We start from the raw sequence: 23,602 nt of genomic DNA on the forward strand, positions 1-23,602 counted from the left end.
GTGGACAAAGTTTTGATAGTTGAAAGGAGTAAGCGGATCCCTTTTCTTAAGCTATCAAAAAATGAAGGAATGAGACAGGGTGGTAACCCAGAGTATTAGTACTGTATGTACTATGTCATCCGCAGGCATATTATTACCATACACCTTCATTTGATTCAAACTTTGGTATTAGAAGGAAGGATGGTAAGACTTCATCTCATTTTGAACAATGATCAGGAAAGATCCGGCCCCTGGAAAACACGTCCTGCTTGGTGAAATCGAGGGTCAGTGGAAAAGAGGAAGACCCTCACTGGGATGGATGGACACAGTGGCTGCAACAATGGGCTTCAACCGAACAACAGTAGTGAGGGTGGCGCAGGACTGGGCAGTGCTTCCTTCTGTTGTGCACAGGGCTGTGATGAATCGGAAGCCACAAAGCTTGGCGCCCAACAATATATTATTTCAAAAGCCAAGGGAAAGTGATGTGATACCTTCTAGATTTTTCTATCAAAGATTAGCTCAAGTGGACAAAGCTTGCTAGGTGAAAGAAGTTAGCTAACCACTTTACTAAATTGTAATATGCAGCACAGTTCACACACCAGCTTTGTTTCCGCCCCCACCCCAAGATGTGTGTGTGACAGGGTGGGAGTGAGGGAGTAGTATTTTTGTGTTTGTATACTCAAATGTAAAATTGGGAGTGTGTTCGAACCGGACCTTAGAGATCCTTTGGCTCAGAGCACAAAGCAAAGCCCTACAGAGTTAAAATTAGATTCTCTGCCCAATTAGTCCCACTGCTGTGCCTCACTGACTCTGTGAAAGAGCTCTGTTTTAACGTTTTAAAAGAAAATAGGCCAAAGAGATTGTGTGAGGGTGGGGGGCTTCACAAAGCTTGTGGGAAAATGCTATAATCTTTTCATACAATTTTTTACATGACATTTTTCAGCCCCCCTGTGCAGAGGAGAAAGTGTGTTAGCTTAAACACAAGAATTGATTCAAGAATTGCTAGGATTTTGCTTCCATGCCATGGGGATTACTTTGTACTTTTTAGTGACTGCAGATGTTGTTGCTGGATTGATTTTGACTTATAAACACGTTACTAATAAACTGTGTGCCCTAGAGGAGTAAGTGCTTTCCCTCAAAGGGAACTATAAGTGATTTTTTTTAAGGAAGTGTGAGGCAGTTTGGTGAAGAAGTTTTAACAGTACAGGTATCAGCATTGAGAGATTTAAAACTAAGTTTCTTGCTGTTTAGGGAGAAAGAAGAGGCTTTCTCCTCCTGTCAAGTTTGCTAAAGCCTCAGAAACCCAAAGGGGCAGTTCGACTCTGTCCTATACGATCACCAAGAGTCAGAATGGACTAGCTGACAATCACTCTGGGTTTTCTTTTCCTTACTGTTTAGTGTAATAACCGAGTGGCGTTAGTTTACAAAAATAATTTTCTCACAGTCTGTGATGCTCAATGCTCCAATTCTGGGTACTGGTTGTAGAAGAAGCTTTCTCTGCCAGCCAGGAGGGGAGGGGAAATCTTGTCTCTTTGCAGGTGGGTTCTTTAGTGAACTCTATGTGGCATGGCTTCTCCCTTCCCCCACCCATGCTTCCTTGTCTCTGCATAATTTGTTCTTTTTATATCTCAAAAGTAATTGACTGCAGACACACCCTAAACTGGTATGGCCTCATTAACGTAACAAAGAAAAATCCTTTCCCCTATGGGATGGTTTCCCCAGGTATAGGAGTTAGGATTCATGGGGGGAGGGATACAATTCAGTATGCCTTGTCACTGTTCTTAGGTGCCAGGCATTCTATTCCGACTCATAGCAGCCCTGTGTATGACTGAAGGAAACACTACCCAGCCTTGGGCCAGCCTCACAGTTGTTGCTATGTTTGAGGCCATTGTGGCAGCCACTATGTCAATCCATCTCCTTGAGGGCCTTCCTCTTTGGGCGTGGTTCTCTACCAAGCATGCAAAATTGTACTTGCGTGCAATATTAATGACATTGTTCAATAAGTTCCGTGTTCTGTTGAGTCACCTTTCTCTAGAATAGGCACAAGCCATAATGCATAGTGATCTGGGTGTCCAGGTGTTTGAGTGGCAGCAAAGATTATGTACTTCACTGCTAACCCAAAAGTTGGCAACTCAAACCAACCCCGAGGCGCCACAGAACACAGGCCTGACAATGGACTTGTAAAGAGTCACAACTTTGAAAACACAATGAAACGGTTCTACTCTGCACACATGGAGTCCCCAGGAGACCAAAGCGATTCAACAGCCACTAACAACCATCTATGTCAAAGAAAAATAGGTCGACTTTAAAAGTATGCTTTATAGAAACAAAATCATGAATTGGCTGATATGTATTGTATTTCGACCAGATTTAAAATGAATTCCACAGTACATTCCATGGTCCATCAGAACTTACGTCAGGATAAACTCCCTGCCCTCATCTCTCTCTTTCCCCTTAACTACATCACTCAAGTCCTACTGGTCTTTGTTGTCCTGCAATCGTACCAAGCACACTTCTACAGCACTGTTTGCATTTGCTGTTCCCTCCATCTGAAGTCTCACTCCCCAGATAGGCACAGGATTTGCTCCCTTAATGCATTCTTCATCCAAATAGAAATAACCTTGTCATCTGGCCTTCCTTAACGAAAGCCCAAAGACAAACTCCCTGCCATCCAGTTGATTCCAACTGATAGCAACCCTATTGGCCAAAATTGAACCGACCCTGTAAGTTTCTGAAACTGTAACTGTTCATGGCAGTAGAAAGCCCTGTCTTTTTCCCACAAAGAGGCTGGTGGTTTCGAACTGCTGACCTTGAGATTAATTGCCCAATACGTACCACTACACTACCAGGGCTCCGTTTGTAAGGACTAGAGACTACATAATGGAACTTTGGCACAGCACCTGACACAGTAAACTCTCTATGAATGGTAGTTCATAGACCCTTCTAGTGCCTCAGCTCCCACCTTGGGATGAGGACTTCCGTAGTGAACTCTCCAGGCCAGCTCTTTCACTTGAAGTCTGTTTCTCAGGGTCCCAACAGGATATTGAGTCAGGAAGCTATGGGAACTGTCGTTGAGGGTCCTTGAGCTGTCTTGTCTAAATAAAATCCTGTCAACACCATTCTCCCATGTCACTCTAACCCAGGGTTTCTCAACCTGGGAGCTACTGACATCTTCCGAGTCATAATTCTGTGCTGCGAGGGAGGAGCGGTCCTAGACCTTGTGGGATGTTTTGCAGAATCTCTGGCTCTTACTCATTAGATTCCAAGAACATCTTATACCAACAAAAATGCTGTGAGGCATTTCTGAATGTCTTGGAAACCTGTTGCCATGGAGTCAAGCCTTAATGACTCTGTAAGACAGAGTAGGACAGCCCCATAGGATTTCCAAGACTGTCAATCTTTCCTGAAGCAGCCGGTCTGCCAGGAAGCAGCTGATGGTTCCAACGCCAACCTTTTGCTTATCCGTTTAGCTATGTTACCACTGTGCCACCAGGGTGCAAGAATGGCACCTAAGGGGAGTCAAAATAGCCCCTAACCCTATCTTTTTCTTCATAGCACTTTTGTTAAATTACATTTTATATTTATACCTCATAATCTAAAAGGGGGCTTAAAGATAGTGGGAATTAAAAGATGATGTTATTTTCCCACAAACGTTTGGAGACCCCTCCTCAACATAGGTTGTTTATGAAATGTCACTAGAATGTGAGTTCTTTGAGAGGAACCCCTTATTTTGTTCACTATGGATATTGTTACTGTCAAGAACAGTACCTTTGAGGGAGTTTTATTTAATGTGTCTAATCAGGTTATTTCCTATTATTAAGTTAATTAAATGTGTATTTGAAAATCAGTGGGCACCTAAAGAATAATAAGCCTTATTGAACACTAGTATTTAAAGTTCAAGAGCCCTGGTTATGAGTTGGGCCGATAACCTCAAGGTCAGTTGTTCGAAATCACCAGTCACTTCCAGGGAGAAAGACAGAGCTTTCTACTTCCATAAGGAGTTAAAGCTCTCTGAAATCCTCAGGAGCAATTGTACCCTGTCCCGTAGGATCACTATAGGGTTACTATGAGTCAGCATCGGCTTGATGGCAGTGAGGTTGGTACTTTTGCTTTGAGTATTTAAAGTTGCCGGTGATTGTCAAACATTACGGTATCCAGTTCTTCACACATACACAAAAAAATACTTCTATCATGAAGCTGAGTACAGCCCTCAGGATATTGAAACCCTTATCGGTAAGTTCATATTTTGATCACTGCTCTTTTATTTTCTATTTTTAACAGGGTCAGAATGACCACCATTCAATCAATCATTATATACATACATACGCTCTTGAAACTGTAGTAGTACAAAAAGAAAAACAAAGTTATTCATAGTGTCATGTTAGACATCAAAAGAGGTTCCCTTGGTGTGATGGGCTACATACTTGGCTGCTAACTACCATGGGGGGAAAATGAAGCTTCCCGCTCCCATAAAGATTTGAATTCTCAGAAACCCAAAGGGGGAAATTTTACCCTGCACTGTAGGGAAACTGAGAGTTGGATTTGCCTCACTGGCAGTGGGTTTGATTTGGTTTGGGATTGTTTAAACATCTATCAGCTTTATTCAGTGTTGCATTTATCTGCATAAACTATTTGTCTTGGGTCAATGTTTGTTTAAATTCTTGGGGAAAAATTCTACCTTGCAAGTCTGGCTAGACCAGAGGATGTACACTGATACAGATAGGAACTGGAAACACAGGGAATCCAGGATGGATGATTCCTTCAGGACCAGTGGTGAGAGTGGTGATACCAGGAGGGTGGAGGGAAAGTGGTGTAGAAAGGGGGAACTGATGACAAGGATCTACATATAACCCCCTCCCTGGGGGACAGACAATAGAAAAGTGGGTGAAGGGAGACATCGGACAGTGTAAGACATGACAAAATAATAACAATTTATAAATTATCAAGGGTTCATGGGGGGGAGCAGGAAAAACTGAGGAGTTGATACCAAGGGCTCAAGTAGAAAGCAAATGTTTTGAGAATGATGATGGCAATAAATGTACAAATGTGCTTGACACAATGGATGGATGGATGGATTGTGATGAGTTGTATGAGCCCCCAGTAAAATGATTAAAAAAATTCTTTGGGGGGGTGTACTTCAAAATATAAAAGCGATAATTCATGAAACTCCTATGCATAATAGAAAACCATGGAAAAGCTTGTTTAGAAAACCTTATGAGCTGGGGCACAGAGGAAGAAAAAATAATCTTAAATGGTTAACTTATTTCTCTAAACCCCCCCCCCATTTTTTCTTCATTTTACAAAGATCTCAACAGCAATGGATTCATTTGTGACTATGAACTTCATGAGCTCTTCAAGGAGGCTAATATGCCATTACCGGGATATAAAGTGAGAGAAATCATTCAAAAACTCATGCTGGATGGTGACAGGAATAAAGATGGGAAGATAAGTTTTGATGAATTTGTTTATGTAAGTATGTTAAAATGCACCATTATTCGCATTAATGATTGTTCCTTTGTCTAATGGGATGTTAATTGTATTGTTTAGGATTTATACATTAAGTTTTTAAGGACTGGGGCTTCAAAAATTTCGTGGAAAAATGAAATGAAAAGACAATCGATTTTTTTTAAGTCCCTGTCTAGATCGTCTTAGTGCTGCCTTTATAGCTATAACATTCCCTCACTGGGCCTATTAGATTAAGTTTTTGTTTATTTTAAGCCAGTCTTTGTTTATTTTAACCAAAGAACTGAGGGGGTGGGGGAAGAGCACTGACAAAGAAATATGGCAACGCTTACTGCCTTTGAGGACAGCTTTCGAGGGCGTTGTCTGAGGTGCTAAATGACAGCCTTGAAGTCCTCTTTCTCTCCCCCGGGTGAACACTGTGACCTGACTCACAGTCTTGGAAGCTTCCAGATTTGAACTTGCTCATGAAAACAGGTGTGTTCTGCTCTTGTGGTAGTAGTACTTAACTGTATCATTTCCTCTAGGATGATCATTTTGATAATTAAAAGTTAGAAGTGTGTCTTTTTTAGCTCATGGGAAGAGGCATTCAAAATGTGTGTTTTCTGCTCCTCTATCATCAAGTGCTCCTGAGGGGTAGGGGCCAGGTGGTCTTATTTCTTCCACTTCCCAAGTCAATGGTTGGAGAGTATGTATGAGGGACATGGTGGGTTATTAAAGCCGATCTTTTAGCTGTTAACAAGTAAGATCTAGACTTTCTAGACTTCAGCCATTTCCGGTCTGTTTTCATGAGCAAAGTACTTTAGCTATGTCTTGTAAACAACTGTTGCCTCTTTGTTCTATGAGGAACATCATTAAGATGTATTATTTTTAAATCGCCTAATTAACTTAAAAGCTGATCTGGACTATATCTTATTAGGCACTCCTTACTGTAGAGTGTCAAATAGTAATGAGCACGTATTAATTTTCACTAAGGGAAGGAGGCCTGGCAGCACAATGGTTATGCGCTGGGGTGCTAATCCCAAGGTCAGCAGTTTGAAACCAGCAGCCACTCCGAAGGACAAAAAGAAGGATTTCTACTCAGAGTTCCCATCTCAGAAATCCACAGGGACAGTTCTCCCTTGTCTAGGGTCACGATGAGTCAGTGACAACTCAATGGCAGGGAGTTTGATTTTTTTGGAGTTACCACAAAGTTAGACCTCCTGACATTTCTGCGCCCCCTCCCCCCCCTTTTCCATGTTAGTTTGCCTTCAGGACACTTGAAATGGCCGTATACTCAGAGGCTTCACAGAGTTCAGGGAGAAATGCCATGATGTCTCGATTCCATTTTTCCCCAGGAACATTTTGAGCCCTCCCCAGCCCCCATCCCACCAGCTACTCCTCTTAGTAATCATGGTTCACAATTGCAAGCGAAATGCTGGGATGTTTGCTCCAATTAGAATGAAATCCTTTAGAGCGCAGTTGGTGTCTAAGAGGCAAATTGACTAATGCTCAGCTGACAGCATTTTGTGAGGATGTTATTGTTTAAAAATACAGACTTGTGTCGTAATTATAATAGTATCTTCTTGCCTTTGTCTTTGGAAATACTGAGTTCCCCCTACTTTTTTTTTAATCTCCAGTTATTGCCAAGCCTTTTGTTTTGAATTCTATGTTGAATAGTAAGTTGCAATTGATTTGCAATTTTGAGCACTTGCATGCCTGGTTTATAACTTGCTCCTCTTATAACTGCATGTTTCATGGTGAATTTAAAACAGCTGAGAGCACTAGTCAACTCTGATTGGTTGCTTTTGATTTCATAGATTGCTCACAATTTTTTTTAATTTACTAGACCTTTTAAGATTATTTCAGATAATCTTAAGGGGGAAATATGAAAGTGTCTTTATGAAACAATCTTGAGAGGGAATTTTTAAAATGATGTATTTGAAATGTTGCCCTTTCTACACAGCTGTATATGACTTTCAAGTGAGCATGCATTATTACCTTAGTATGTGTTTATGGAGGAAAGAGTATGTGTAATAATTTTGCCATCGCCAGATATTTTTTAAATAAAAATTTAATGAGGGTAGTTTGAGTTATTAAATTTCTTTAGAATTTTAAGGAAGCCTTATATTTCCACGCATTTTTCAAATTAAGAAAGGGGAAAAGAAGCAAAGAGCTCAGTGCATGAAAAAGGAAGTTCCTTGCCTAACGTTACACAGAGCACTAGTGGCTTTTTCTACAATGTTAACCTCCATACTATTCAAGGAATTGGAAAGCTATGTTGTTAGGTGGCATCAAGTGACCCTGTGCTTTCTCTTGTACCCTATGTACAACAGGACAAAACGCTGCCCAGTCTTGCGCCAGCCTCAAGCCCATGGTTGCAGCCACTGTGTCAATCCCTTTTATTGAGGACCTTCCTCCATAGGGCAGTATAAGGTCATAAATGAGATTGCCTCCTCCTGTAAAAAAGGTTACGGTCTTGGAAACTCAAAGGAGCAGTTCTCCTCTGGCCTATAGGGTTGCTAGGCGTTGGAATTGACTCGATGGCAGTGTGTTAGTTTCTTTGTTTTGAGAGGACAGTAGAATAATCTGCTTGAGGCTTCAGAATGGTTCTTGGCTACTACTCATTGGGCTGCTAATCTTGAGGTCGGCGTTCTAAACCACTAGCCACTCCACAGAAGAAAGATGAGGTTTGCTACTCCTGTAAAGATTTACCCTGTCCGACAGGGTCACTTTTGGACTCAAGGGCAGTGAGCTTGGAGTTTGGTTTAATACTGACAGAATGGAGTCTTGTTGGCAAAGGTCAGCATTTTGAAACTACCACCAGCCACTCTGCAGGAGTTATATGAGACTTCTACTCCTTTAATGAGTTACATTCTCAGAACCCACAGCATATCCATAGTTGTTGGGGTCGTTCATTTTATTTGTTTAAGCAGTCTTCCTGTTATTACTATGATTAGCTCTGTAATAAATCCCAAATAAAGGGGAAATTTGAACCTGTTACTTTGGAAACAACTTGAGAAACAAGCCCCAAACACTGGAAGCCAGTCAATAGTCTTTGGCAATTTTTTCTGAAGTATTTTCTGCCGCTAAAGTCATATGCCTCAGGATGACTTTGGCTAGTAGGCCTGGACTGAACTAACTCTGGGATCAAAAGGAGTTAGCTTCTGGCTGAGGGTCCTAGAGAAGAAGGCCACGAACCTTTTATTCAAAGGAAAAGTAGTCCTAAGATTCCATAGAAGACAGAGAAAAAAGTGTAGAGACCAGGGAGTGAAGCATGCTCCTGAGAACTGTCTACCAGGAGTTGGCTGGCAGATGATAAAGCAAGCCCGTCCTCAGAGAGAAAAGGCAGCACAAAACAGTGAGCTCATTAGTGTCACGATGGGCAACATTGAAAAGATTCATTGAGGCGACTCCAGCACAGTAGTTGGCCTTGTGTTATCTCTGATTTCAGAGATTTTTGTTAAGCCAAAGCTTATAAACCAATAAATGGATCATCTGCTTGAGAAATTTCCTTTCTAAACTAGAAAATAAAAGGCACAACACACATTCTAATGTTGTAAATGAATTTAGTAGCAATCAAAATCATTGACTTTTTTTTTTATTTATAGCGTGAACCAAGTTTCATTTGCATATATATATATGTTGCATTTGAGATACCCTCTGATGATATCCTTGCCTGAGACTCCTTGCCGTGGTCCTCAACAACCACACAACTGCAACCCAACACTTTTAAGGGTTTTAATTCCCTTGTCAGTTTTGCAAAGGCCTGCCCACTCCCCTAGTTTCCTGTTGTCATCAACCTTACTTTGGTTGATTTGATCTTCAGCACGTAGGGCTGCCACCAACATGACATGCGCAGGCGCAGCACAGTTGGATGCAAGCACGCAAAGCTGGGCTTGGAGCTTGTCTAAGGGCTTGGGCAGCTTCGAGAATGAAGGCAGTCTTCAGCACTCTTTAAGCTGGGCTGCAATAATTACCTGAATACTTGCAAACACAACAACATTCTTAATCTGCAATATTTAGAACATGAAGATCATGTAATTTTGATAAGAACAATCGACAGGTAACAAATTTAAGTATAAAGTTGAAGGTCATTCACAAGTTAGGAGTTTTGGGTAGTGTATTGGACTATACATTGGGCTGCTACTCACAAGGTCAGTAGTTCGGAACGGCCAGCCACTCCGCCGGGGAAAGATAAGGCTTTCTGCCCCCATACAGAGTTCGTCTTAGGAATACACAGGGACAGGTTTACTGTGACCTCTCGAGCCTCTTGGAGTCAGACTGGACTCGATGGCAGCGAGTTTGTGAGTTTGTGGCAGTGATTACATTCGTGTCACAGACAGCTTACGGCCATTGAGCCCATTTGCTAGAATGGAGGAGAACTACTCCGTACGGTTTCTAAGGAGGTAAATCTTTACAGGAGCACATGGCCTCATCTCTCTGTGGTGGGGCAGCTGATGGGTTTAAAGCCACCATCTGGCTTAACCCAGCATCTGTGCCACCAGGATGCCTTTATTACACAACAGAGGCGTTGTTATTTTTTTTGCATTTGAATTATTCCTCATTTCCACTGTACCTATAACTTTCCATTTCTTTTTACACGGAAATTGTAGCTGTTGAAAAAAACCTATTTTTTCATTAAAAAATATTTTTTTAATGTTTAGCAAAAGGTCACACAGCAAGTCAAGTTCCCGTTTGACAGTTTCCACACGAATTGCTCAGGGATATTGAGTTACACTCATCACAGTGTTTTGGGAGAAAGACGCGAGTTTTTTACTCGTAGGGAGTTTATAGTCTCAGAATCGCACCAGGCAGTTCTCCCCTGCCCTCCAGAGTCTCTGAGACGATGGCAGTGAGTTTGTGGCTGTCTGTTTGTTTTGGATTTATCTCAGTGTATTAACATTGTATCTGGGTTCGGCTCCCATGCCAAAACTCCAGTTTCCTTTCCCTCTTATCTTGTTCTTTTTGAATAGTTGTGAACCTTTTGGTTGCATTCTGATGTTTTCAAAGTAGGCCAGTGACCTTACTGGTAATGTCCTTTCTTTTGTGTGCCACTCACCTTTTTCGATAAAAGATGAACTCAGAGGATTGGCTCGACTCTAGCTTTAAAGAACGGCTCAGGGCAAGGGTCTCAGAACGTCCTCTGTTCTCTACTGTCGGTTTTACTGGCCTTTTGTTGAAAAATAAGAACTTGAGCTCTCCATGTTTTTCTCTCACTCTGTCGTGGACCAACTACAGTGACTCCTGATCAGGAACAAGTTTCCAGAAGCCAATGATCTGTGAAGTTAAAGCAGATATTAAGCCAGAAAAGAAAACGAAAAAATTCTCCTTTCACATTGTTCTAAGGCAACAGTATTATTAGTGTGCCCTTCTAGTGACTGATGGTATGTCAATGCTGAATAAGTGCGCTCCTTTCATATGCTAGAGAATGCATCATTGCTTTGTCACCAGGCAGAAGTATTATTATCAAAGGAACTATAGGGACAAAAGGCATCACGACTAAGGCTTCACTACTTTTCTGTGCAACCACTTTGGTGGATGAACTTGGCCTAGACGCAGGTCAACTTAATGAAATTACAGCTGGACTAAGAGCAACAGATTAGAAGTAAAAATACATTTTCATATCTTCATACTTCCCTGGAGTGTATGAGGCAGCAGGACATGACTACTGGCGAGCTGATTTCAGTGTGATGGTCTTGAGGAAGATAGGGATGAATTCAGTGATATGCGTGGTATGTAGGGGGTTTGGTGTATACGTGTGAGGGGACATTTGAAATTTGCCTCTGAAATGGCAGGGAAAGCATGAACTCGCAGCTCTGGGAGTAGAACAGGGATTATGTGTAGACACTTACTGCCTTCCTCAATTAAATTGTCCTTTGATAAATCTAAGACAAGTTGGGATTGAGAAAAAATAACAAGAAAAAGATGCATTTGACAGGGCCACGGACAGCCATGAGAAGTAACTTTGTGTAGGTGGATTCCTTACAGAAAGGCACCCTGCAGGGAAGACTCCTTCCTAAAAGGCACTCCTTTCAGCTTGACTGAGTCTTGTCCAAGCCACAAGGCCCGGTGAGTGTTGCAGGACCGAGATGCGATGTGAGCTCCTCTCGGACCAGGTGGAAACCACCCAGCTGTGTGTCGGGGCCCACTCTGTGCAGCGCACGCAGAGGCTGCCGGCCCTGACGTGTTTGCCTGTGTGCTCCAGTGTGTGTCGTCGTTTGTCAAGAATGCTGAAGGCTTTTGCATTATTTTGCATTTGTTCATGTGTTCAGCAACTGTTCCATCGGGGCCATAATTTTTTTCTGGATAAATCCCCACCGATGGTGTTCTGAACAACATTTGAGGAGCTCTGGTGACTCCACGGTTAAGTACTCCCTGACTAACAGGTTGGCTGTGGAAGAAACTCACTGCCATGCAGTCAATTCTGATTCCTAGTGACCTTCTAAGACAGAGTAAAACTGCCCCTAGTGGGTTTTGGAGATTGTCACTCATTACGGGAGTCGAGCGCCTCATCTTTGACCCATGGAGTTGGTTGGTGAGTCCAAACTGCCCATCAATCTACTCCCATAAAGATGGGGCACTTCTACTCCTTCACATGGGGTTGCTGTGAGGTGCAAATCGACTCAACGGTGCCTAACATAACAGCAACAAACACCATTGGAGGAAAGTTTCGTGTAGTTACTACATCTTGCTCCTGTTTCACCAGCGGTGGCTACTTGAACCATCTCCAGTTGCCAAAAGAACACTGTAATACATTGGTAGATTAGGAACAAATTTGAGGTTAGATAAATTCTAGAATTAAACATAAATAAGACTTACAGAATGTCCATTGCTTCTAGAAAGGTTCTATGCTAGAATGTGGAATTCGTTTTGTTGAAAACTTTGGCTTATACAAACTCCTTTTATCAACCGTGTTCTTCCTTGTGATGAAAAGCTGAACTTCACAAACAGCCAAACAAGATAAGCACTCAAAAGCCACTTTGTGTACGTGCTTGTTCTTTTCCGTGTCTGTTGCCATTTCTCCATTGCTGGCGACTTGATACATGTTTTTCACGTTCATTATCTACAAAACTTTCAATTCAACAGCCTCTCCCCGGAGCGACCTCAGTACATCCCAAAGTGGGATTCTGGTTCACTCTTGTACTTTTCTCTTTCTGTTCTAAGAATTGTTATTCACGAAGGGAGAGTCCTTGGCCTTTTCTCCCCAGAAAAAGAACAACCCTTCCGTGTTCCTAGAAAATGAACAGATTGACACATGCCTTTAAACCCCACTAGCTCTTTGGCATCAAGTGGATCCCATGCATGTAGCACTTAATGTTTTTGACAAGGTGTGTGCAATTGACTAGCTGGTGCTTCAATTGTCAGTAACAGCATTATAGATCTTGTGTGGCATTTCACAAAAAGTCAAGACACGTTTTTCATGGCTTGTAACACGCATCACCTAAGGCGGGGGCTGGGCAGGTATGTAAGCGAGCACACGGTCTAACCAAAGATGCCTGTTGTCATGCCTGATTCAATACTAACTGTGAATCCACAATATCGTTGAATCAATAGATCTTCCAAGAGGTGAAGAGCAGTGATATTGCCAAAACCTTCCGCAAGGCCATTAACAGGAAAGAAGGCATCTGTGCTCTTGGAGGCACTTCTGAGCTGTCCAGTGAAGGAACCCAGCATTCTTACTCAGGTAATAGAATGGGCACACGGTCGAAGGGATCAGGTATGGGCATCATCAGAACAAAAAATCTTACCATAGTGAATGATGGGGGGAGTGCGGAGTGGAAACCCAAAGCCCATTAGTAGGCCACTGGAGATCCCCTTGCAGAGGGGTCTCAGGGAGGAGACGAGCCAGTCAGGGTGCAATGTAGCAACGATGAAAAATACAACTTTCCTCTAGTTCCTAAATGCTTCCTCCCCGCCCCCACTATCATGATCCGAATTCTACCTTGCAAGTCTGGCTAGACCAGAGGATGTACACTGGTACAGATAGGAACTGGAAATACAGGGAATCCAGGGCGGATGATCCCTTCAGGACCAGTGGTGTGAGTGGCGATACTGGGAGAGTGGGTTGGAAAGAAGGAACCAATTACAAGGAACTACATGTGACCTCCTCCCTGAGGAATGGACAACAGAAAAGTGGGTGAAGGGAGACGTCGGACAGGGCAAGATATGACAAGATAATAATTTGTTAATTGTGAAGGGCTCATGAGGGAGGGGGGAGCGGGGAGAGAGGGGAAGAATGGGGACCTGATGCCGGGGACTTGAGTGGAGAGGAAGTGTTTTGGGAGTAATGAGGGCAGTGAATGTCCAAATGTGCTTCACACAATTGATGTATGTACGGATTGTGATCAGAGTTGTAAAACGATTAAAAAAAAAAGAACGGGCACATGGAACAAAGCAGGGTGGGTACTATAATGGCAAAGTCGGTCTCTTGAGTAACATTTCTCCCTTTACTAAGACTATTGTAATATTCCTTTAGAACCTGTATTTGAAACTACCTGGCCATAAATGCGGTAGAGATGCTTTATTGTGTGGCTTTATAGTTTTCCCCATACAGTGCCACATATCATACAATTTAATAGTTCAGCCATGTCAAGGAGAGTTGTATAGTCATTATCACAAACAATTTTAGTAAATTTTCTTCCTTGTACTCACTCGTAGTGTAATTATTATTTTTATCTGTGGGGAAAATATACACAACAAAACATTCTCCTATTCAGTACCTTCTGCATGTATATTTCAGTCCACTTTGTTAGCTTTGGGGACCCATACTGCACAAATATGGGCATTGATAAGCTTTATTACAGTGGAGTTCTGCAATCATACAAATGTATTTGGAAGATAATTTTGCACTAACTCCTTGAAGGGGCAGTTAACCCCGCTCCATTATATTCGTCACTGTTGTGATGCTTACTACCTACTGTCCGTGTACTCAGAGATCCGGAGTTCCCAAGGAGATCGCCGCATGACCCACATCGAACTGTCAGCACTGCTGCCGACTGTTTAATCGAATGTAACCATTTCCTTGTTACTCTACCTCATTGTAGAGGAAGAAAAATATGCTTTCGTTAACTGGATAAACAAAGCCCTGGAAAATGATCCCGATTGCAGGCATGTTATACCGATGAACCCAAATACTGATGACCTGTTCAAAGCTGTCGGTGACGGAATTGTGCTTTGGTAAGAGGCTAGCTTACTTTATAGCCAGATTTCCAGGCTTTGCTTTCTACCTATTTGCTGCAACCTGTTTCTGGAGACTAACCAGCTTCACCTCAGGAAATGATTTGGACTGACTCTTGGCCAGGTTCTCTCTATTAAATTTCATCTCTGGGTCTGTCTTCGAAAGCACCCTCTGAAGGTGACTCTAAAACTCATTCTTGTCCATTGGAGACTTAACAGGGAATCTCTCTTCTGTTTCTAATTTCTTCTCATCACTGACTCTCAGAAGAGTAAGGCTAAGTTGAATTGAAATGTATCAGTATATATTTCTTCTAGAGTATGGTGCCTTCCAAAAAGTAGGACAGACAAGACTACTAATGACCTACTCACACAAATGCTTTTCGGCTAGCTACTACTGCCCTAGAGCCAACAGTATCTTGGCAGACATGCTAGATCGACAGTGTGCCAGTCGATGTTCTCATGCATAGAACTCATACAGCACAAGACTTAAGAGAATGCTTCATAGTCAGTCTGCCTGGGTTCGTATTAAGGAACCCGGGTGTTGCTGTGGGTTAGGCATTGAGCTGCTTGTCACAAGGTCAGTGATTCAAACCCACCAGTCACTCCAAAGGCACAGAGTTGGGGCTATTTGCTCCCATAAAGGTGTATAGCCTCAAAGAATCTGATTCAAGCTTGTTTTGGGTTGGAATCAACTTGATGGCAAGGAGTTGAGTTTGCTTGTGAGAGAGTCATATTCAGTCTTGGCCACTCAAGAGCTATACAACTGCCATCGAAGATATGCCAGCAACCCTTCCCATTTTCACACCTCTTATGATCTGCATTTTATTGCATCTACCTCCCAAAGCTGCTGTGAGCATTGTTACTACATAGAAAGTACATAAAACAGGGCACTATATATATATTGCAGATGACAATATGAAATGTGTACAATTTTCTTAAAAGAAATTATTTTGGCAGTCTGAAAAACTATTTGAAAAATAAATATGAGATGCTCCTCTTGTTTTGTCCATTTATAAGCTATTAAAACCATAGTTTCCCATGGTATTGTAATAAGATAGGTCATTGTCTGGCATTACTTATTTGGTAATTAAATTTTGTACAGTAAGAAACATGTTTTTCCCTCTGCCTAATAAACTTTTCTAGGGCAGTATTATAAAGGAATATCTAAAGTGTTAGCGACTCACTCCCAATTTTAGCAAATCAGATTCTTCCTAATAGGGTCATAGATGGGAACATAACTAAAATAACTTTCCGTTCTCTCCCTGCTGTATCATGAGCCCCAAATATAGTGTCTGGGTTTATCAGTAAATACTTGGTGAATGAAAAAATTCAAATGCTCAACTAAGTTTACCTCTTTGTGAAGAAATAGCCCTTTGTAATTGTGCATTGTGTCATCTACAATTTTCAAGTGTTCCTGTAGAATTTTGTCTTTAAAATATGTATTCAGTAAAGCTGATTTTTTTTTTTAGGAATCCAAGTTATTTTATCTCGATGAAAGTTCTCCTCAAATTAAAATGAGAATGGAATGAATGCTCTCCTCCCTATTCAGGGATGCCCAACTATTCTAAATATTGTAGACTTTTAAAAACTATGCTTTTCATTTGTGGTGGACTTGCGTATGTGTGGTCACCTGATCACTCACAGCCATCTGGTTGATTCTGGCTCATCGCCACCCTCGAGAACAGGGAAGAATTGGTCTTTATAGGAGTAGAAAGTCTCCTCTTTCTCCTGCGAAGCAGCTGGTGATTTTGAGTTGCTAACCTCGCAATTAGCAGCCAAATATGTAACCACTATGCCACCAGGGATCCTTGATCAACATGAGAGGAGATCATGTATTACATCAACGTTTTCCCCAGTTACATGAGAGCAGTGTTCTAATTCTGAAAAAGTATTTGTGAATATTTGCAGGCTTTTCTGAAAACAAATGGACTCATTATCATTCCTCTTTGTTTCAGTAAAATGATTAACCTTTCCGTTCCCGATACAATTGATGAAAGAGCAATCAACAAGAAGAAACTTACACCCTTCATTATTCAGGTACGGTGCTTACTCCTTCCCAGGCAACTTCTATTTGGGAAGCCGCTCCACGGATCACATCAACTGTGGTCTCATTTGATCTTCATTACACCTCTGAGTTTGGCAGTAATGTCTAGATATTATCGAGGGAAAAAGGCTGAAACTCAAGAAGGTTTTTCTGTACGAGCTCAACGTGAATGTTGGGACTGAAGTGCCGATCAAGATCGCACTCCTGTGTCCTGTTTCTTTTCGTGACATAGTCCAGTGTTCAAATGGTACAGACATACTTAACTATGGCATGCTTAAGTTGTAGAACATTTTTGTTTTCCCTCATTTCCCTCGAGTGATTATTAAACAATGAGAGAACTAAATTCCCTTGGGGAGGATCACCCTGTGGAATAGGAATATTGATAATTTCTGGAACTTGTTCAGGTGTATGTAATACCAAAATAAAACTCCAAACTCGCTGCCAGTGAGTCATTTCAGGGTAACACTACCCTTGTGGGTTTCAGAAACTAACTCCTCGTGGGAGTAGAAAGCCTAGTTATTTCTCCAAGGAGCTGCTGGAGGTGGACAAGTGGACAGGCCATCACATAACCTCTGTGCCACCAGGAGGTTTCCAAAAGTCCATGGGAAAAAAATGCATTATCTTTTCTTTTTTTAATATTCATTTTATTGGGGGCTCTTACAACTCTTATCACAATCCATACATACATCCATTGTGTCAAACACATTTGTACATTTGTTGCCCTCATCATTCTCAAAACATTTGCTTTCTTCTTGAGCCCTTGGTATCAGCTCCTTATTTTTTCCCTTCCCTTCCCTCTCCCCCCTCCCTCATGAACCCTTGATAATTTATAAATTATTATTATTTGTCATATTTTAAAACGGCCCAACACCCCCCTAAACCAACGTTCTGTTGTCCACCCTCCAGGGAGGAGGTTATACATAGATCCTTGTAATCGGTTCCCCCTTTCTACCCCCCTTCCCTCCACCCTCCCGGTATCGCCACTCTCACCACTGGTCCTGAAGGGATCATCTGTCCTGGATTCCCTGTGTTTCCAGTTCCTATCTGTACCAATGTACATCCTCTGGTCTAGACAAACTTGTAAGATAGAATTGGGATCATTATAGTGGGGGAGGAGGAAGCATTTAGGAACTAGAGGAAAGTTGTATGTTTCATCATTGCTATACTGCACTCTGGTGGGCTTGTCTCCTCCCCGCGACCCTTCTGTAAGGGGATGTCCCGTTACCTACACATGGGTTTTGGGTCCCCACTCTGCACTCCCCCTCATTCACAATGATGTAATTTTTTTATCTTTGATGCCTGATACCTGATCCCTTCTGACTATCAAGAAATATAGCATCTTGGGTCTTAAAGGCTTGCAGGTAAACAAGCAGCCATCTACCTCAGAAGCAACAAAGCCCGCATGGACGAAGCACGCCATTATCTTTTCATTGCACTCTTACACAAACGTTCTGAAGTCCCTTGTTAATATTGGCATGAGGTATTTTTAGAAATAAGGAACCTTGTTCGTGTAGTGGTTACGCACTGAACTACTGATAGAAAAGTTGGCCCCTCAAATCCACCCGCTGCTTCTAGGGAGAAAGCTGTGGCAGTCTGTTTCTGAAGATACGTGCCGCTTTGAAACTCTTACAGGGCTGTCGTAGGCTGTCCTACAGGGTCACCGTGAGTGAGAATTAAGTCCAGGGTCATGGGTTTGATTCAGTATTTCCCATATTATGGCAGGTTACCCACAAGGGTATAGGTCCTCTAGTCCCTAAGCCTTTTCCTTCAGTGTCAGGGACCAAAGAAGCCTATGAAGTTAGCTTTCCATGGAATTCTGCGGGAGACAATAGCAGTAAGGCTGGGGTTCATTTTAGCTGTGTTTTGTACAACTAAAGTCTGGAATATGTTTTTCATGGATCGTTTATGGGTGAAATGAATACATACGGGACATGAATTTCCTCATTGAGTGCTATTTCCAGTGAAGGGAGAAGGAGACGGGCTGGAGGATGGAAAGGTCAAACACAAGTGTATAACTTGGCTGTCTTGCAGGAAAACTTGAACTTGGCACTGAATTCTGCCTCTGCCATTGGGTGTCACGTTGTGAACATCGGTGCTGAGGATTTACGGGCTGGGAAGCCTCATCTGGTTTTGGGACTCCTTTGGCAGATCATTAAGATCGGCTTGTTTGCTGACATTGAATTAAGCCGGAATGAAGGTACTGGAATCGTCATTATGTTAAAAGTTGTTTATCGCTTACTTTTCTTCCTCCAGTCATCCAGGCTGCTATGCTTCCACTGAATTGGATGATCACTAGAATTAACACAGGGTAATGAATGTTATAGTGTTAGTCAGGCAAACAGCCTAATTATAAACTTTCTCTGCAGTATTAACTAACATTTATCTGGCACCTTCCGCTGCATTTTGTAGCAAAGCAGTTGATACATTTTCCCCAAGTCTCAAAACTTGGCGTCTATTCTCTTCCGCTCTGCCCACACAACCCTTACCCTGACACCACCCTCAGCTCCACCACGGTGCACCATCTCCTAAGTGTCCCTCTTCAAAGGTCCCCTGACCTGACCTTGATGGCGTCCCACTTCCTGAACCAGCGGAAGTGTTACCATTTTTTATAGCAGAGATCTTGATATATCACAGCATGGATTTCTAGGATTGTGTAAGCAGATAGGATGCAAGCGTCTTTCGGCCCGAGGAAGTAGCGCATCATCCTCTCCCTAGGAAGTGTAAACGATTGCCCATCACTCACTCCCCAGAGCAGATTTTCTTGCAAAAGTCCCTAGCATCCCCACTGCAATCCTCAGTGCCTTTGGGGGAAAGACCTATCTTGGGGCCTATCGGGATTTCCAAGGTTTCACCACATTTGTCAGCAGCCTTAGTTTGCATTTTCATACCTGATCAAGCTTGTGGATTGCACTTCCATGACTTGCGTACTTTTGTACTTTGGTCTTACTTCTGAGAGAAACAGCAAAATTATTCTTGTTGTTACCCTTCTTGACAAGGGTGGGTGGCTTCTGAAAGGAATGGAAGTCAATTTACAAAGGAAGGGAGGGGGAAAAAGGACATTGGCTTGTATCTTATAAAGCTTTTTTCTTTGGCAAGGTCTTGGGGATCAAGAAGCAGGCTGTTTAACTCTTTTTAGCTTCTGGTTTGGTGCAGAAAGGGAGCAGAGGGAAGATTCTGTAGAGAGAGCCATGCTGCCTCTACTATGGGGTAAATCCCTGAGTGTCAAAAGGCCACTATATGAAGCAGAACCCTGCAGACATGGTGTGTATCTGATGTGGGGATCCCTTGGCGCTCTTCATAAATCTGCCAACTTCAGTCTTCTTACTTATTATAAATCTCCCTACAGTTTATGGAAGGGAATTACTGCATAAGGATTTTTTTATGCTGCATTTTGTAGCATAAGCAGTTGATACATTTTGTTTTAAAACAAGGCTTATATTTAGACAGCTCTTTGTGCAAACACCCAAACTTTTTGCCTGCCACCTATGGAAATGGTCATCAAAAAAAAACAAAAAACTCTTCAATTCTTCCACAGTCAATTCCATAACAGCAAGAATTATTAAGCAGGTTTTAGATATTAGTTGCTACCAAGAATGTCAAGTTGAATGCTCCTCCTCTTCAAGTCTCTTTAGGACCGTCCAGAGTTCATAGGTTGGTTATACTTAACTATAAACACCGTCAGGGTTCCGATGCTCCTTTCATCAAAAGGGTAATGGTCCTCAGATCCTTCACTAACTTGATGATTTAAAAATCATAAAGTAAGACAATTTTCTGTCAACATCTGAAAGTTTTAAACTTTTAGATGCTGTGGCCTCGTTGGTGCTTGGGAAATAAAAAAGGATAAATAAATAAGCTTTATAGTCTCATATTATCCAGTCTGTGTCATCTTGTATTATAATTAGCTCCATCCATATTTATCCTTTCAATTCGATTATAAGCACCTTGAAACCAGCAATTGTGTCATAAGTAGGTTTCAGAGACAACATGGGCCTGCAATGACTATTATCATATCATAGACATTGATTGTGGGATTTTTCCCCCTCACAGCCTTGGCCGCTTTACTTCGAGATGGTGAGACTTTAGAAGAGCTTATGAAATTATCTCCAGAAGAGCTTCTGCTTCGATGGGCAAACTTTCATTTGGAGAACTCAGGCTGGCAAAAAATCAACAATTTCAGTGCTGACATCAAGGTAACCACGCAAAGAATCATATTTGGTGGGGCTGGTTAAAGCCTGGTGTGGGATATTTCAGCCCCCTGAACAGAAAGAACAGCCTATATTGCCAAGCCTTGAGGGCTCTTGGCTAAGGTGACCAGATTTAAAGCGGGACACCATTGACCAGGGCAGGGGGTGTTCTTGATTAAAAATTTGGTCTATGTGGACCAAGTAGACCGTTCCATAGCTTGTCGTGCATTCTTTCCAAAAATCGGGACTTTTTAAAAATGCCCCAAATCTGAACTTTCCCCCCAAAAGTGAGACCTCTGGTTACCTTACTCTTGGCCCCTATGGGTGGATTTCAGGAAAGCATTGGAGCCATATAAGAGGCACAAGTTCTCCACATCTTTCTTTTTGTAGGAAAGTATTGAAGTATTTATTGTAGTCGTAACTTTCACATAATACCCATTGTTGAACTTAGAATTTAAAAATATGGGAAGTGGTTATTCTATTCCGAACTGCCTTTGCTAGGCCTAAGTATACTCGCTATTAAAGCCCTAGAAGAGGGAAGAAAAGCCTTAATATTCCTATTCACCATTCAGTTTGGTTTCCTTCCTGGCCTGTTTGCCAACCTTTTAATCAGGGGTAGGGAACCTTTTTTTCTGCCAAAGGCCATTTGATCTTTAACATCATTCATGGACCATACAAATTATCAACTTAAAAATTGTTATAAGAGCTGTTGGAGTCCCCAATAAAATGATCTTTAAAAAAAAGTGTGGAACCTATTTGATAAGTCTAAAAAGAATGGGCTCAGAGAAGTAAGACCACTTCTATTCACATTTTTAACGTGTAAAATCTGTGTGAGCATGAATAAATAGTTGTTCTTGATAATTACAAAAATAGCTTGATCTATTTGGTCAAACATCTAATTAATTAATTAATTTGGTCTAACATTTAATTCCAATTGTGATGACTGGAAGTGCATCTCTTTGGTGAGGCATGCGATGTTAGCTGGTGTTGATGATGTTGTGGGCCTCATGTGGTCCATGGGCTGGACAGCCTCGCCCCCACCTCCCCGCCCTGCTCTAAATGTGAAGTTTTTTTGAGGTTGGTAATGAGGCCCTATTTAGGTCTAGGTCTTCTACTTCAGCCCTTGGCCTGATGCTGTCCCACTGGAGTCTATTTCTCACACAGTCTCTGGCGCACACATGTTCTCCTTCTTGGCTGGCATCCCATTGTCCTGACGCCGGGCTACCCCTTGCAAAATAAAACAAAATGCTCCCCAGCCCTGTGCCATCTCAGTGACTGATTGTTAATCAAATCCTTGTGAGCCACGGGGTCTTAATTAGCCGCCTTTCAAAAACAGGTCTCTGATCTGTTCACCCTTGATCAGGAAACGAATCTGGAACCTCTCCAACCTCATAGGAACGTGCCAGCCTCATGGGCAGAAGGATCGTAGCTACACATAAGGTGCATCAACTGAGATCAAATCCAGGTCTCTTGAATAGAAGGCAAGAAGTCTCTCACTCCATGTGCTCACTGCTTACTACAAACAGTAGAGAAACCAGCAACTGAGGGAGACACTGGGGGCTTCCATTCACCACAGGCTGCCTTTGCCTTTGCAGGTCTAACCCACTGCCCCTGTGTACAGTTTCCAAGGCTTTTTAGACCTTTCCGGGAGCAGCCCGCCTCCAGTCTCTCTCAAAGGGTATCTGGTGGGTTCAAACTGTCTGCCTTGTGATTAGCACCAGCAGGCCGCCTTGTCTCATGGATAAAACTTTCTGCCATCCTGTGGACACTGAGTCCTAGCGACCCTTCAGCACAGAGGGGAACTGCGCCCTGTGACTTTCCGTGACTCAAACTCATTAAGTGGGTCGAAAGCCTCTTCTTTCTCCCTCGGATAGATCGCCAAAATCACCATAGCAAATAATTGTGACACCCTAATCACTGACGGAATCCTCTCTAAAATCCTGATGTTTGGGGCACAAGGGACAACCTTGAGGATCTACAGCCAACCACAGCTCCTCAGAATATAGCACAAGTGATTGTGCGTCTTTGTGGATGATCAGAAGACATTGACAACTTTCTCCTCACGCTCTGCTTTGGATTTTTTCCCCCTTTTTTAAACGAAGGATTGGCTAAGAATCTGAAAAGTAACTTCCAAGTTATCCTCTTTCCCGTTTTCTGCTGTCAGTCTTCTCTCGGGGCGTGTATGGCTGACTGCTGCTGGGGTTGCTTTTTAACTACTTGTCTCAAGAGCATAGCATGAGGTTACGAGTCTTGAAACTGCCGTCCACTGTCCCTGAGAAGGAGAGCCCCTGTGCTTCCCGATGGTAGGATTTGAATTGGCATTTCATGGATTGTTCTGAAATGATTTCCACGCCCTGGCAGCAAAGTAGGTAATACATGAAGATGCTAAGCTCGGAGTCAGCAGTTTGAGACCACCAGCCACTCTGAGGGGGAAAGATGAAGTTTTCTACTCCCAAAAAGAATTGAAAGTCTCGGTAAACCCACAGAGTCAGTTCTACCCCATCTTACAGGGTCACGATGAGTCAGAATCAACTCAATGGTTGTGAAGTTTTAAGAATTACTGATGGCGTTGGGTCTCAACTTGCTGAAGATGCATCATCCTTGAGAGTTCTTGGGCAGAACCAGCAGCTCTGGGGTTGGAACCAGTAATCCGCATACTGAGGACATTCTCGCAGTGTAGAGGCTAGTACACTTGGTAATCTGTCCAGATTTTCAAGGCCTAGAAATAGAAAACTATTTTAACTGGCAAGGAGGTCTTCATACCGCATAAAGGCAG

The 23,602-nt window shown here is 42.4% G+C and overlaps 1 protein-coding gene across 2 annotated transcripts in view; it reads left to right on the forward strand.

Annotated features, from left to right (window-relative positions):
- The window catches only part of PLS3 (plastin 3), a 95,335-nt gene that overhangs the window by 60,331 nt on the left and 11,402 nt on the right, over positions 1-23,602 (forward strand). For both annotated transcript variants that reach the window (XM_013006522.2, XM_004710062.4), the window contains exons 4-9: positions 5,285-5,448; positions 12,976-13,105; positions 14,466-14,598; positions 16,554-16,635; positions 18,674-18,839; positions 20,690-20,832. In XM_013006522.2, coding sequence (XP_012861976.1) covers positions 5,285-5,448; positions 12,976-13,105; positions 14,466-14,598; positions 16,554-16,635; positions 18,674-18,839; positions 20,690-20,832 — 818 coding nt within the window. The remainder of the gene's footprint in view (positions 1-5,284; positions 5,449-12,975; positions 13,106-14,465; positions 14,599-16,553; positions 16,636-18,673; positions 18,840-20,689; positions 20,833-23,602) is intronic.

Source organism: Echinops telfairi, unplaced genomic scaffold (assembly GCF_000313985.2).
Source record: "Echinops telfairi isolate 266 unplaced genomic scaffold, ASM31398v2 ScPeMD7_7427;HRSCAF=8465, whole genome shotgun sequence".
NCBI lineage: Eukaryota > Metazoa > Chordata > Mammalia > Afrosoricida > Tenrecidae > Echinops > Echinops telfairi.